At 43.8% G+C, this 16,062-nt stretch overlaps 1 protein-coding gene across 4 annotated transcripts in view; it reads left to right on the forward strand.

Annotated features, from left to right (window-relative positions):
- Positions 1-877, forward strand: part of EXT2 (exostosin glycosyltransferase 2) — a 148,150-nt gene extending 147,273 nt beyond the window's left edge. For all 4 annotated transcript variants that reach the window (XM_004050977.4, XM_063711080.1, XM_019037230.3 and 1 more), the window contains one exon: positions 97-877. In XM_004050977.4, the coding sequence (XP_004051025.1) occupies positions 97-235 (139 nt within the window). In that variant the 3' untranslated portion in view covers positions 236-877. The remainder of the gene's footprint in view (positions 1-96) is intronic.
- The last annotated feature ends 15,185 nt before the right edge of the window (positions 878-16,062 follow it).

Genomic DNA, 16,062 nt, shown 5'->3' on the forward strand with positions numbered 1-16,062 from the left:
CTCTCAACCTCTTGAACATATTATCTTTTCTCCCTGCCCCCATCCTTCTCATTCTGCTCAAACCCCTCCTCCCCACCTCCTCTCCAAACCCCACAGGTCAGAGTGCATCAACAAGTTTGCTTCAGTCTTCGGGACCATGCCTCTCAAGGTGGTGGAACACCGAGCTGACCCTGTCCTGTACAAAGATGACTTTCCTGAGAAACTGAAGAGCTTCCCCAACATTGGCAGCTTATGAAACGTGTCATTGGTGGAGGTCTGAATGTGAGGCTGGGACAGAGGGAGAGAACAAGGCCTCCCAGCACTCTGATGTCAGAGTAGTAGGTTAAGGGTGGAAGGTTGACCTACTTGGATCTTGGCATGCACCCACCTAACCCACTTTCTCAAGAACAAGAACCTAGAATGAATATCCAAGCACCTCGAGCTATGCAACCTCTGTTCTTGTATTTCTTATGATCTCTGATGGGTTCTCGAAAATGCCAAGTGGAAGCCTTTGTGGCATGCTCCAGATTTAAATCCAGCTGAGGCTCCCTTTGTTTTCAGTTCCATGTAACAATCTGGAAGGAAACTTCACGGACAGGAAGACTGCTGGAGAAGAGAAGGCTGTTAGCCCATTTGAGGTCTGGGGAATCATGTAAAGGGTACCCAGACCTCACTTTTAGTTATTTACATCAGTGAGTTCTTTCAGGGAACCAAACCCAGAATTTGGTGCAAAAGCCAAACATCTTGGTGGGATTTGATAAATGCCTTGGGACCTGGAGTGCTGGGCTTGTGCACAGGAAGAGCACCAGCCGCTGAGTCAGGATCCTGTCAGTTCCATGAACTATTCCTCTTTGGTTTGGCTTTTTGATATGATTAAAATTATTTTTTATTCCTCTTTCTACTGTGTCTTAAACACCAATTCCTGATAGTCCAAGGAACCATCTTTCTCCCTTGATATATTTAACTCTGTCTTTGGCCTGACAACAGTCTTCTGCCCATGTCTGGGAACACACGCCAGGAGGAATGTCTGATACCCTCTGCATCAAGCGTAAGAAGGTCCCAAATCGTAACCATTTTAAGAACAGATGACTCAGAAACCTCCAGAGGAATCTGTTTGCTTCCTGATTAGATCCAGTCAATGTTTTAAAGGTATTGTCAGAGAAAAACAGAGGGTCTGTACTAGCCATGCAAGGAGTCACTCTAGCTGGTATCCGTAAAAGTTGTGGGAATTGTGACCCCCATCCCAAGGGGATGCCAAAATTTCTCTCATTCTTTTGGTATAAACTTAACATTAGCCAGGGAGGTTCTGGCTAACGTTAAATGCTGCTATACAACTGCTTTGCAACAGTTGCTGGTATATTTAAATCATTAAATTTCAGCATTTACTAATACTGCACATGTGTGAATTATACCTCTTTAAGCCCAGTTGATGAACAAATCTACCCTGGCAAATGTTAAATGTTATGGATTCGAAACAGATTTATCTGGCTCTAATATTAAGATTAGCCACAGTTTGGGCTTTAGCCATAACATATGTCCCCAAAACACAAAATACATGACAATTTGCTTAGAATATGGATATAATTACAGAAACCTAGTTGTTTTGCCAGTCAACGTCACTCATACACCATCCATTGTTCTGTTGAGTGACATGAAGGTGGGCAGTTATTATGCTGTAGTTTCATCAAGAGTCACTTCAGATGTGTTCCCCAGACTTTGAGAGGTCAAAGAAGTAGCAAAGTTGGAAGTGGAAATCATAAGGGTTTTGTCTTCTTTCTTTTGAATAAGTGATGGAATCATGGACTATTATTGCCAAAGGGGGCAAGTGATCATCTCATCCAGTTTGTTCATTTTGCAAATGCAGAAACTGAAGCTGCAGATGTTCATTTTGCAAATGCAGAAACTGAAGTGATTTTTTTCAGTTTCTGACAGCAGCAAACACAGGTGCTTACCAAATACTTTTGATTTGGGTAATGTGTACTGGTCAGTAGGAGACATGGGAAAGCATTTTGGTCTCATGTATTCATAATATTGGGGACGATATGATAGAAAGCAAGGAAAAATATTTCTGTTGTCACCCAGGTACCAGAGGCTGACAAGCACAGTGAGGACCTCTAATCTTTCTAGGGGTTTTCTAGTTTGTTTTCCAAGATGTGGGGCAGGTATAGGGGAGGGTCTTACGTTGAAATCTCTGCTGAAAGCTATGGACTGTGCTGGTATTGTGTATGTGTCATATTGCCCTGGTTTCTTCAAATATTTCTGCCCTTTTGCTCATCATCGAATGCACTACCTTAGTGGCTGGTTTCTAATGCAGCTTCTCTCCCAAAGGGTACATTTTTAAATTTTTATTTTTTAAAATCTTGAGAGTCCTTTGATTTGGGAAGAGGAACTCTTTCATCTGAGTTCATTGTGAGCCCTAGAGAGCTGTGTGACTTTATCATCGTCATAGGAGTCATTGGACTTTAAAGGCATTACAACTCCATTTAAAGTACCTCATTACTCCGAGGAATACTGGGTGTTAGATCTTGCAACATAGCATAAAACAATTTATGTTAAAGAAGGAGCATTATATCCTAGGCACTTGAAACAACCTCAAAGGTGATGTTACCCTATGAACAGATAGGTGGTACAGTCACCGTAGAAATTCAAGACAGGGATATAGCAGGTGATGGCGATTCATGGATTCAGAGTGGGCTAGGGACTCCACTTTATTGTTAGTGTATTTCTGAGCTGCTAACCAGCAAACCTCACCCATAAGCTTAGGTCAGGATCATCTGTCCTCGGGATGCCATAGAGCCTGGTTTCAGAAGCGGAACAATCATGCTAATTAAAATGTCGTGTTCTGGCCTACAGCAGACAACAGCTGGTTTTAGATTAAGAAATCTTTTTAAAGAAACACATCTTACTGGCCTATAGAGAAGACGAACTTGAACTGGCCCTGGCCCAAGTGCACACTGAGCCACTGGCTTTGCCCCCAGGGGCCTAACTGGGATGGGCCTGCTTGGAATGCCAGGGCTGGAAATACTTTTTTATTTTGCTGATTAACATTACATAGTTGTTAAAATGTTTATCTCATGTATTTTACCAACCCTCACACATTTAGGTATAAACCTCCTTTTCTGGGAGAATTAAAGAGAAAAACAGCAACTTTAGTTGTCAGAATCTTGTGTTCTTTCCTGCCAGTGATGCTCTGCTGTATCCTTTTTTTTTTTTTTTTTTGAGACAGAGTCTTGCTCTTGTCACCCAGGCTGGAGTGCAATAGCATGGTCTCGGCTCACTACATCCTCCGCATCCCAGGTTCAAGCGATTCTCCTGCCTCAGCCTCCTGAGTAGCTGGGATTACAGGTGCTTGCCACCACGCCTGGCTAATTTGTTTGTAATTTTAGTAGAGGCAGGGTTTCACCACGTTGGCCAGGCTGGTCTCGAACTCCTGACCTCAGGTGATCTGCACGCCTTGACCTCCCAAAGTGCTGGGATTACAGGCGTGAGCCCCCACGCTCAGCCACTGTATCCTTTACTCAGTGTCATCAAGTTCAAAGCTCTGACCACCCTGGTTTCTCTGCCAAAGCCTCATCTACTTCCAGCTGGGCTTTGAACTCGTGGTTTTTAAGTGCTGGTTTCTCTGATGCCTTTGGAAAATAGTGACCATCATGCTGGTCTGTGCTGACTCAGACTGGGAGCTAGAAGAGACAAGCTCCCTCTTTGCTCTCATTGGCCAAAGATGTTGCTAATAACCCTGTGATCCTAGCTTCCTTCTAGGATGATAGCCTCTAACAGGCACCATGCCAGGAGGAAACTAGAGCATCTTTATCACTGAAAGATAGCACGTTTCTAGCCACAGGTTCTGAAGTTGATTTGAGGTTAAAATCCAAGAACCTTTGACAGTTTTCAGCCAAGATAGTAATCAGAAAGTAGATGAAGCGGAGACTGGGTTTGGGAAGTGGTTGGGTTCTGGGAAGGCTCTTCCTAGCTCTGCAGTTAGATCCTGTGAGGATCCAGCTGATAGGGTAAAGGCTTTGGGTGTTGGAGACTTCCCATCAGCCACCCATCATGAGCCTGGTGTGTTTCCTTTGCTTTGTAGCTCCTTTGGGGGTATGCTGCTTTTTCCATTTCTCTTGGCTCAGGTACTCTTCCATTGCAGCAAGAGAAGCCACAGTGGGCTGTTCCCCAGGCAGCCCTGGCACAGAGAGGCAGAGTAGAGAATGCTAAACTGGCCCCATGTCTCCTCCAGCCGCTTCCTGAGGAGCAGTTCTGGCAGGAGTGTTAACCATATTGGCAGCAGCTTCCATCCAGAGAGACTTTGAAAGCAACTTGAGCTTTCCACTGCAGGGCCTGGAGGCATATGAAACCTGTGGGGCCTGCCCCTACTCACCTCACCCCTGAGCTCTGTCCAAGCCCTGGACCTCCTGTCCTCGGCCTGTGCTTGGTACTCACCCACTTTCTACTTCTGAGTAGAATCAAGGGCAGCATTTGGTCCCATTATACCAGCCATGCATCATCTGTGAACAGGCCTTATTGAGCTTATCTTGGCAGAGGAAAGTCAGGCAGGCAAGACCCACTCTAAATTTTAATGTTTCCCCTTCATTTTAGGGTGGGAGCTGTGAGTTCATCTGAAGACTGGGTGAGGGCATTGTAAGCTCAAGCCACAGCCTCTTTTCCACCTCCATTAAATGGACTGTTAGGGATGCCCAGCTTCCCCAATTTCCTGGGAGGGTGTGTGGGTCTGTACAGGCAACCCTGTGTCATTCTTTCAATTTCTGGCTCACCATTGCTGGCAACAGTGGGAAGATGACCAGAGAAAGTTTGGCCCCCTCTCCCAAGCTTCCAGGCCTCTTTCCTTTTCAAGAAATAGTTGAGTCACCAGCATCTGTATCTGGCATTTTGTTTCTTCACATTTGCAACCATTTCAGGGTAGAGTTTTTTGTTGTTGTTGTTGTTGTTGTTTGTTTTTTTGTTTTGTTTTTTTTTTTTGGAAACAGAGTCTCACTCTGTCCCATAGGCTGGAGTGCAGTGCTGTGATCATGGCTCGCTGAAGCCTCAAACTCCTGGACTCAAGCAGTCTTCCCATCTCAGCCTTCCAAGTAGCTGAGACTAAAAGCGTGCACCACCACACCTGGCTGATTTTTTAATTTTTTTGGAGAGACGGGGCCTCACTATGTTGCCTAGGCTGGTCTCTAACTCCTGGGCTCAAGTGATCCTCCTGCCTCAGTGTCCCAAAGTGTTGGGATTACAGGTGTGAACCACCATGCCTGGCCCAGGATAGCACTTTTTCCTTTCTTCTGCTCTCAGTTGGTTGGACCACTGGTTGCATCTCTTCCCACTCTCCCTGAAAGGCACAGAACTATCAGACAGAAGACAAGGTAGTTCTCAAGAAGTACCAGGCAGCTGTGTCTGCTAGAGGCTTCCTCAGCAAAGCCCCATCTTGTGGACAACCTCTCAGGAATTGCAGGTGGGGTGGGAGTGGCTGACAGAGGAGGGATCCATATGTCTTAGACCAAAGCCACCAGTCAGGCCTTGCCACCATATAGAACCTTCCCTTTAGAATATATTTATTTGGACTTTTACTTATAGCTGCAAATATATCATTGGCTACTATACCCAAGCATCAACTCAAGGAACATTTGGTTTTCTGGTGAGCACAGCTGAAGACCAACCAACTAGTTACTGATCCAGATGAGGGAAGAGAACATTTATTCAGTCATTCTGTTATGCTAACTATTCATTTTCTCATGAAAATGTAGTCTTTGGCTGGGCATGGTGGCTCACGCCTGTAATCCCAGCATTTTGGGAGGCCAAAGCAGGCAGATCATGAGGTCACGAGATCGAGACCCTCCTGGCTAACACGGTGAAACCCCATCTCTACTAAAAATACAAAGAATTAGCTGGGCATAGTAGCGGGCACCTGTAGTCCCAGCTACTCGGGAGGCTGAGGCAGGAGAATGGCATGAACCTGAGAGGCAGAGCTTGCAGTGAGCTGAGCCACTACACTCCAGCCTGGGCGACAGAGCAAGGCTCCGTCTCAAAAGAGAAAATGTTGTCTTTGCCAGGCAGTGTGGTAGGCCCAAGAGATATAGCAATTAGAGTTGACTAAGACAGTGTCCCTATCCTGTTCTTGAGCTCCAGTTCTAGTGGGAGTTCTTGAGCTTGGTAAGATGATGTGAGTCCATCAGTGGCCCAGGACTCTAAGCTTGTATGTTTTAGTCCCAGCTGTAAATGAGGATTCCATTAACCCCATCTTCTCCAATGTATGGAGGATGCAAGAAGCTTTAAAATGTCCTTTTCTCACAGTGCCTTCCCTTGACCATGCCTTAGTTTCCTCAGCCAGAAATTGGAGACAGCAAGAGCACTTATGCCTGAGTTGGTGAGATGGAATGATGTATCATATCTCTTCCCCTTTTATTAACCAGATTGTTTGCCAGATTGTACCTGGTGATGCTGGCAGCCAGCCCTCTTCCGGCCCCTATTTCTGCTTACCCTGTTACCAGAGAGCCGGGGGTCTGGATCCTATCTGGCCCCGTCAGGGTGGATTACCAAATGAGCAGTTCTCTTGCCCCAGTCCCTTTCCTGTGCTATAAATAAGCCCCATGTTTATTTTCTTACGTTATTGAAATGAGCACTTGTGATTTGGGCCTCTTTTGAGGAGTCCAGAGAGCGTCCATCCGGTGCCTGGTGAGGGCCCTGCATGGCTGGCTGCTGTCTGAAGCTATTTGGAGTCCTCTCCCTGTGTTTTCTATGTGGCTTAATTTCAATAGAAAGGGTTATATGCAACCCTGTATCTGCTGATTTTCAGGTTTCAACTTTCTACCAGCGTCACTGCCTGCTTAGAAGTAAAGTTATGTTTCTCATTAAGGGGATAACAGCCACAATTGAGGTAATTAACGAAAATTGTACATTGGTGGCAGCAGCTCCTATAGGATTTCCAATAGTCTTTCTCTAGTAGATCATTGGGGGCTCACCTTGATCTCCTCTCTTCTGTCTACCCTGCACCAGAATACCTTGTCCTGTTTTCTGGATATAGTTCCAATAATTTTTTTCCTAACAGCCTTTTTGTCACCAGTTGGTTTGATATCTTACAACTTGGCCAAATGAGGGTTCCATTAACTCCATCTTGTCTAATGCATGGAGAATTCAAGGATTTTTTTTTTTCTCTTTTCATAGCAACTTCCAGTTGCCAGTTGTACCCTGGCCCTTCTTTGGAAGTCATAATGATGAATATCCATTAATAAGAGATTGATGCTCTTTCAACTCTCATGTCATCTATACCATCTCAGTGGAGAGGATGACTTTGGATGAGGTTGGAATAGAAAGGAAACATTTGGAAGTCCACTGCAGTGTATTATATGCTGTGTGGAAGTCTGGGGGTTAGGAAATACCTGGAGGGAGAACTTCCTAAGAAATGATTTTTGGTTCTTTTAGGCCTTAACAGCACAACAAAAGTATCCCATGAGACCATTATGAGCAGGACACAACATTGTTTCTCACCTTGGGCTGTGACTATTTACTTCTCGGTACAGATTACTCTGGTTAAATCACTCAGTAAAGAAATCTTTTCATGCTCACAATCTGAACCTGAAGGCTGTTACTGAAGAGAATTGCATCTGACAACAAAATTTAATTTACTTCCAGAGAAAGGACCAGAAGAAAGTAAATTTTCATTTATGTTTTTAAGTCTATTGTCTTAAAAAGATTCTTTTCCCTTAAAAAATAAAAAACCTGATGTGATGGGTTCCTTAAGTCAACAAATACTTATTGAGCAGTTATTGTGTGCCAGATACTGTTCTTGGTGTGAGGATATGGCACTGAACAAAACAATGTACCTACTTTCGTCAAGCTTACATTCTAATGAGGAAGATAACCAAAACAAGTAACTGAATATAATTTCAAATGTCAATAAATGCTGTGAAGAAAATAAAGCAGAGTATTGTATGTGGATAATGACTTGGAGATATTTTAGGTAGGTTGATCAGAGGTGATATTTAAGCACAAATGTAAATGTTGAGTGAACCATGAGCACACCAGGCAGAGGGAAGAGCTGGTATAAAGACCCTCAGGCAGGAACAAGCTCAGCTTATTTTAAGAACTGTAAGAATAATGTCTGAAGCATATTGAGTATGGAGAGCATGATAGATGATGATGCCAGAAAGGTAGGCTGGTACCAAATTGTCTTAGGATCATATGGGCTAGAAGGATTCTAGAGTCTTACTATGAGTGTGATGGGAAGACACTGGATAGTTTTAAGCAAGAGAGTGACATATCTGAATGGCATTTTTAAAAAGGTTATCCCTGCTACTGAGTGGACAGTAGGCTGTAAGGAGCAAGAGTAGAAGAAAGGAATTCAGCTAGGACACTCTTTTAGGGACCCCAAATAAGAAATGGTGACCTAAACTGGGATGGTAGCAGCAGAGGTGGTGAGAAGTTATATTGGAAGTAGAGTTTATTGGATGTACTGATGAATTAAATTTAAGAGATGAAAAGAAAAGAGGATTCACAGGTAACTCCAAGGTTTTTATCCTTAGTAACTGCATGATACCATGAGCTGAAATGTGTCAGACTGAACAGGGTGAGGGCAAGGAAATGTTGAGAGAGAAAAATCAAGAGCTCTACTTTGAATATGTTAAGTTTAAGATGTCTATTGGACATCTAAGGTATAGTGTCATTTAAACAGTTGGTTATCTAGAGCTCAGAGGAAAAGTTATGACTGAAAATAAAGATGGGATTTAAAACCCTAGGACTCGATAAGATTACCCAGATAATTAGTGCAGTTAGAAAGGCGACAAGGATAGGGGCCCAAGTACTAGGCCCACTCTAACATTTACAGGTAGAGAATAAAAAGAAAAACCAGCAAAGGAGACAAAGTAGTTTCCAGTGAATTAGGAAGAAAACCAGGAAGGTGTCTGTAGGATACCTGTGATAAATTAAAAGTGCATGCTGTAAACTCTAGAGCAACCACTAAAAATCACTTTTAAAAGAGGCAAGGCTAATAAGGCAATACTGGAGATGGAATATCAAAAATATACTCAATCAGAAAGCAGGAAAAGAAGAGTAAACAAAGTACAAAAGGAACAAATGGAAACAAAGAGCAAGATAGGGTTAAACCCAAACATGTCACCAATTACATTAAATGTAAATAATCTAAACACTGTAATTAAAGGGCAGAGATTATCAGGCTGAATTAAGCAGCAAGAGCAATTACATGCTGTCTACAAGGAAAACCCCTATAAAGTTAAGTTTAAAAAGTAAAAGGGTAGAAAAGATGTACTATACAAATATTAGTCATGAGAAAGTGAGAGTGATTATATCATCAGGGAGCAAGAGGAACATTTCATAATGATAAAGAGGCCCATTCATCAAGAAGACAGAACAAGATAATCCTAAAATGTGTGTGCATTAAATAACAATGCCTCAAAATATATAAATCAAAAATTAACACTGAAAGAGAAATCGAAAACCCACAATTGTATATAGATGTTTCAATGCTCCTCTCTCAGTAACTGATATAACAAGTTGATAGAAAAATGTAGATGACCTGAATAACACTGTCAACAACCTTGGCTTAATTGACAGTTATAGAACGCTTCATCTGCGTAGCTGAATACACATTCTTCTTAAGTGCACATGCAACTTTACCTCAAATGTGTTACACAAAAATAAGTCTCAGTAATTTTAGAGGAATTGAAAACATTAAAAAGTTATCTGACCACAGTGAAGTTAAATTAGAAATCAATAACAGCTATCTGAGAATATCCTAAATAGTTAGGAATTAAATCACATTTCTAAATAATGCATGGATTAATAAAGACACAAAGGAAATTAGAAAATATTTTGAGTAAAAATGAAAACTATTAAATTTGTAGGGTACTTAGAGATTTATAGCTTGAAGAGTTTAAATTAGAAAAAAAAGTCTAAGAAACTAGGAAAAGGAGCAAAATAAACCCAAAGTAAGTAGAAAGAATAAAGATAAGAACAGAAATCAATGGAGTAGAAAATGGAAAACAATGGAAAAAATCAAAAACTGGTTCTTTGTAAAAGATTAATAACTGCTCAAGACCGCTAAAGGAAAAAAAAAGGAACTAAGATACAAATTACCAGTATCAAGAATCAGAGGGCAACATTGGAACAGATTCTAAATATATTAAAAGGATAATACGTTGCTATGATCTGAATTTTTGTGAGCCTCCCCACACACAACCCCACTCCACTCCAAGTTTATGTGTTGAAACTTAATCCCCAGTGCACTGGTGTTGGCAGGTGGGGCATCTGGTGGGTAATTAGCTCATGAGCAGAGCTGTCATGAATGTGATTAGTGTCATTATAAAAGAGACCTGAGAGAGAGCTCGTTGGTGCCTTCTACCATGTGAGGACACTTAGAAGGTGCCATCTATAAGGAATGGGCCCTACCCAGACACCAAATCTGCCAAAACCTAGATCTTGGATTTTCCAGCCTCCAGAACTGTGAGCAATAAATTTCTATTGTTTATAAATTACCAGTCTAAGATATTTTGCTATAGCAGCCCAAACAGACTAAGAAATATGAACTTTGTAACAATAATTTCTGTAACTTACATGAAATGAGCACAATCCATGAAAGACACAAATTGACAAAACTGCCTGAAGAAGAAATGGAAAATCTGAATACCCTTGTATCTGTTAAAGAAATCTGTAATTTAAAATGTTTTGCAAAGAAATACCTATGTCCGTATAGTTTTACTGGCTAATTCTATCAAACAATTAATTAAGGAAGAAATAATACCAATCTTATTCAAACCCTTTTCATAAAATAGAAGGGGAGGAAGTATGTTTCAATTAATTTTAAGTGGCCATTATTACCCTGATACCAAAGCCAGATAAAAACCTTACAGGAAGAAAACTGCAGACCAGTAGCCTTCCTGAACATAAATGCAAAATCCTTAACAAAATATTGGCAGATTGATACAGCAAGACTAAAGAATACAAAGTTGGCTGAATGTTGGAAAATCAATGTAATTCACAATAGAATAAAAGAGAATATTTGTGTGGTTGTCTCACTAGATATAGAAAAAGCATTTGACAAAATTCCATACCGGGATTGTTTAAAGAAAAAAAAAAACGTAGAAAACATATCCACACAAAAACTTGCACACAAATGTCCATAGCCAGCTGTATTCAGAATAGCCAAAAGCTGGAAATAAGTCAAATGTTCAAGAGCAGATGAATGGATAGACAAATTCTGGTATATCCATACAATGAAATACAGCTCAGCAATACAAATACTGAACTACTGAGTGACACAACATGGATGAGTTTCCAAAACAGGTGAGCAAAAAAAAAAAATGCCAGACACAAAAGAGTACATACTATATGTATGAAGTGTTGATTTAGAAAAGAAAAAAAAGCTGATGGTTAAAACGTATCATCTTTCTCAGTTCCTTGGTTTTATCCTGGACTGGTATATCTTTCCTTCCTTAACCTGGGTATTTGCTTAGGGCCTCAGGATCTAGAATGCCTCCAGTCCCATTGCCTCAGTCTGGTGCGTTCTTGGTATGGAATGCAGACTTGCCAGCTAGGCGGCTGACATTTATTAAATGCTGGCCATGTGAGGGATGCCGTGCCAGGTGCTTCAGATAAACAGGCAAAGGAGACATCTTTTCCGCCTTCGAGGAACTCATCGTTGAATTGATAAATACAGGAGATTAATCAGTTATAGTCCTATCTGCTGTATAAGGCAGTGCATGACAAGGGGCAAATTGCACACATTCCCCACTGTGGAGGGAGAGTAGGATTATTTCTGACTTGGTCAAAGAGGTAGCACTTGAAGGGGCTGTGAAGAGTTAATATATGAAGATGGGCATTAGGTGGACAGGGGTGTGTTGACCGATAACCCTCCTGAACATAATTGCAAAATCCTTAGCAAATAGAGATGCATGTTGGGGCAGGCATTCGACCTGAGGGGAGTGAAAGGAAACAAGAAGATGGGAAAATATAAAGGATGTCCTAGGTTTTCAGGAGCACAGAGCCCAGACTGGGGAATTAGAAACAGCAAGGCTGAACAGGAGTTGAGGGCTATATGAAAGAGCCGGAACTCCAGTCTGTAGGCTGTGTGAAGGTGTTCAGGTTAATGTGCTGGTAAAGGATGGATCAGAGCTGGGTTTTGGCATCCCTATTATTGATGGAGTGGACCCAGTCTCTCCCTGGTCCACTAATTAGATGTAACCACTTAGCAGTAGCCTGGGTAGAAAGTGAAAGGGCACTGAACCAGATAGGCTGCTGGTAATGCTGAGACCCTTTTGGATATGGGAATGGGAAAAGCAGCCCTCTGTCCATTTCTATGCCTTCCTCTCACCCCTATAACACATACCAGCCACACTGCTTGTTGTGTGCCCTCCCTTCATATACTGAAGCCCTAACCCCCAATGTAACTGCATTTGCAGATAGCGCCTTTAAAGAGGTAATAAAGGTTAAGTGAGGTCACAAATGTGGAACCCTACTCCAATAAGACTGGTGTCCTTAAAAGAGGAAGGGGCACCAGACCTATCTACATGTGTACACAGAGGAAGGGCTATGTGAGGACACAGAGAGAAGGCAGTCTTCTATTAACATAAGCCAGAAAGAGGCCAGAAACCACATTTGCCAGCACCTTGATCATGGACTTCTGGCCTCCAGAACTAGGAGAAAATAAATGTCTGTTAGCCACCCACTGTGTGGTATTTTGTTATGGCAGCCCAAGCAGATTAATACACTACTCTCCCCCAGGTCCCTCACTGCCTCCCCACCCCCGCCAATCTGATAAACATAATATCGGATGTTCCCAGTGCTCCATAGTATGGTGTCACTCTTGTGAAGCAGTTATCCAATGTTTGGCACCCTGCCCTTAGCCACTTGGATGGAAGTCAACCCTTTGGCCTTCCCAGCCTCCAGTGTGCATGATTCCCCCACTGTACAACTCTTCACTATTTTCAAATATTTTAACTTTTGGACTTTGTAACCACCTGATGAGATAAGCAGGAAACAGTTGGTTATCCCCATTTTACAGATGAAAAAATTGAAAATGAAAGCATTTTTGTGGCTTGCCGAAGGTAACAGAGGTAAGTTTCAAAGTCAGATCTTAAACTCATGTCTCCTGTCTCTTGCTTCACCACGTGGGTTCCTGGCCAGTGCTCTCCCATGCTTTCATCTGGACAGTGCTTTCTGTCCATACCTATCTTGGAGAAGAGCTATGGTTTGCCTTGTGTTTCATCCTTCCTTAGGCTTTTATCCCCTTCCCCTGTCCTCTCAACACACACACACACACACACATACACACTCATTTATTTTCATTCTTTCCCATGGTGTAGCTTGGCCCTACTATCATAGCTACAGGGAGCCCCTTCCTTTCCAGAAGAGCCTGGAAATTACAGAGGTACACTGTGGGTGGAGGACAGAGAAGGGATGGAGAGGGGGTTTGTGATGCAACCAAAGAGAAATCCCAGGAGGCAGGGCAAGAACACTGTGTCCTCTGCACATCTAAGAACCACATCCTGATTGGGGTTCCAGGCAGATCTCATGCAGGCAGTACAGTGGGTTTTCTCCCAACTAGTTAAGGCAACACCTTAACACATGGTGTACACATGCTCATAAATTGAAGCTCCCTGTGGAGGTTTGCCCTTCCTCAAGCCTGTTGGTCTTTGTTGAGCTTAAAAAAAAAAATCTGTTTGGAACCACACAGAATTCCTGGGAAAATTTCAACTCTCACACCCCATTGTCTTCTGGCGCTAACTTGCATCTTCTCACTTGTGCACATACACAGTTTGCCGTCAGCCCTATTTTGGGGAACTGGCTATTTGTGGAGAGCCTATTGTTCCTTAGCTGCTGAGCATGCAAGTCTAGACCTGTGGAAGGAGAGGTACCACCACCACTCCACGCCCTGCTCGCCAGATTGAAGATTCTGCTGTCACATGGCCCAGCCAGCTTGTGGAGCCCTGGGATTGGCTATGTTGCCTGTGGCAAGACCTGGGACAATGGGATTGGTGATGAGCTGAAGGCAAGAGTGGTTTCTGCTGGGGTTGGCACCAAGGCAGGAAAGGAGCTGTCTTCAGCCAGTCGCTGAAGCTGGAGTTGAGAGTGGAGGGCTTAAGGGCATGAGGATTATCCAGGGATGCTGGAGAAAGTGGGCTTTGAGCCAGGGACAAGTGGAGAAGCTTCCAGATGCGCACTCTTGGACACAGGACCTCTTGCGCCATCTTGGGGAGCTGGCCTGGTGCTGACCAGTGCTGGCCCAACCCTGGCAACACTAAATAAACAGGCCAGGTTTACTGCCGTGGCCACAGCTCATCTTGAATGCATGTGAATCCTGGAGGAATGGGGTGGATGAGGTTCACGGTCAAGCAGAGGCTCTGACACTCCAGGAAGATCTCTAGTGGGCTGAGTCAGCTTCCAGCTGTCTGTAAAACGAATCCCTGAGTGTCCTCTGACCTCCCTCCTCCCACCCTTAATCAAAACAGAGCATCTCATTATTCTCACCTTCCCATTCATTCACTCATTCGCACATTACCTAACATTCTTATTCTCTCAGGCATTCGGATGTGAACACAGCCTGTCTCCTCTTTGAAGAGCCTTTTAGGGATGTGAGGAAGTCAGATGGATAAATAGATAACTTATATGGTATCATGTGCCATCATGGTATTATGACACAAACAGTTTTGTGGAGGCGCAGAGGGGCAGCCTTTGACCTAAGGGTGGAAGTTGAGGTGAGGGCATGGGCTTAAGAAAGAGCTTCATAGAGGGTGCTATCATTTGGAGGATACACTGCAGAGTGGCTGGGTGCATTGGAGGGGATCTAGGGAGGAGATAGAGGCATTCTAAGAAGAGATAGCAAGTCCAGTGGTGTGGCCAGGTGAAAAGGCCTAGATGGCTTGGGGAACAACAAGCTGTGCTGGGTGGTCAGACCCAGTGAAGGGCTGAGCCATAGTCCACAGTCAGAGGAGGCCCTGCTGGCCCTGGCCTTGTCGTTGTTCTCCCCAGAGACCACTCGGAGGCACAGGTCCCAGGGGTGGGCTACCTGCATCCCCTGTGATGCCTAAGTCACACATCAGGCCAGTCTTTCTCTTCAGCAGTGGCGCTCATCTGGACTCTGAGGGATTTGGGGGGTGCTCAGCTCCCACAGGAAGAAGCAGGGGTGTGAGGTAGAGACAACACCCCGTGGTTTCGCATGTGGTTTGCACATGGCTTTTCTCCCTCTCTGCTTCAATTCCTGCCCTGTGACTTGGCAGTGATTTGGTGTGGAGTGTCCAAGTGCTACCATGACCCTGAGCCCTAATATAGGACAGGTGTCATTTTTTAAAGAAAACAAGCTCCCAGCCCAGGTCAACCTAAAACCCAGTTGGGTCTATACTGAATGTGAATGCACTGACACAGGTATCAAATCTGAGATGTGGTTCCAAGAGAACAATGTTCAAATAGTTGGAAAGAGAGGATAAAATGGAGCTTCTTGTTGTTGTTGTTGTTTTATCAGACTCACAGCTGGGAGCTGGAGGGAGATGTCATTCTCTGGGAGTAATCATTGTCCCTTATGTCACTATGCCACATCGGCTTACAAAGCCCATGCATGGACATTGTCCACTTAATCCTGCCCCCTCCATCGGTAAGCTAAGCAGGGACAGGGCTTGTTTCTATCCTTCAGATGTGAGAACTTAGACTCAGCTGGTTTGGTCAGCAAAAATGACTCCCTGTCCACACAGTGGTCCCTTGGAGGCTGACTGCCTCTTCCTGAGTCACCTTCGTGCTGGAAAGCAAGGAAACACCTATACGACAGTAGAACCTGGGTTCCTTCTGCTTCATAATTTGTCTTCAGAGGTTTGCTTTAAAAGTTGTCTGGCCATACATCCTGGAAGGACAGTTCCCCTGGCCACTCAGTAGCAGAGCCAGAACTGGGACCCGCCTCTCCTGGAGGTCCGCACTGTGCTCCTGGTGTCAAGCAGCCTGGACCTCTGCGCTCTGGCTCTCCTGCTTTCAGAACAGCCCCGGGGAACAGAACGGTACTCAGTGGCACCGAGGGGCTGGCAGTGCTGGTTGTGAAGACCTCATGGCACAGTCTGTGCCAAGCACACCCCAGATGCAGGGGAGGCAAAG

Source organism: Gorilla gorilla, chromosome 9 (assembly GCF_029281585.2).
Source record: "Gorilla gorilla gorilla isolate KB3781 chromosome 9, NHGRI_mGorGor1-v2.1_pri, whole genome shotgun sequence".
NCBI lineage: Eukaryota > Metazoa > Chordata > Mammalia > Primates > Hominidae > Gorilla > Gorilla gorilla.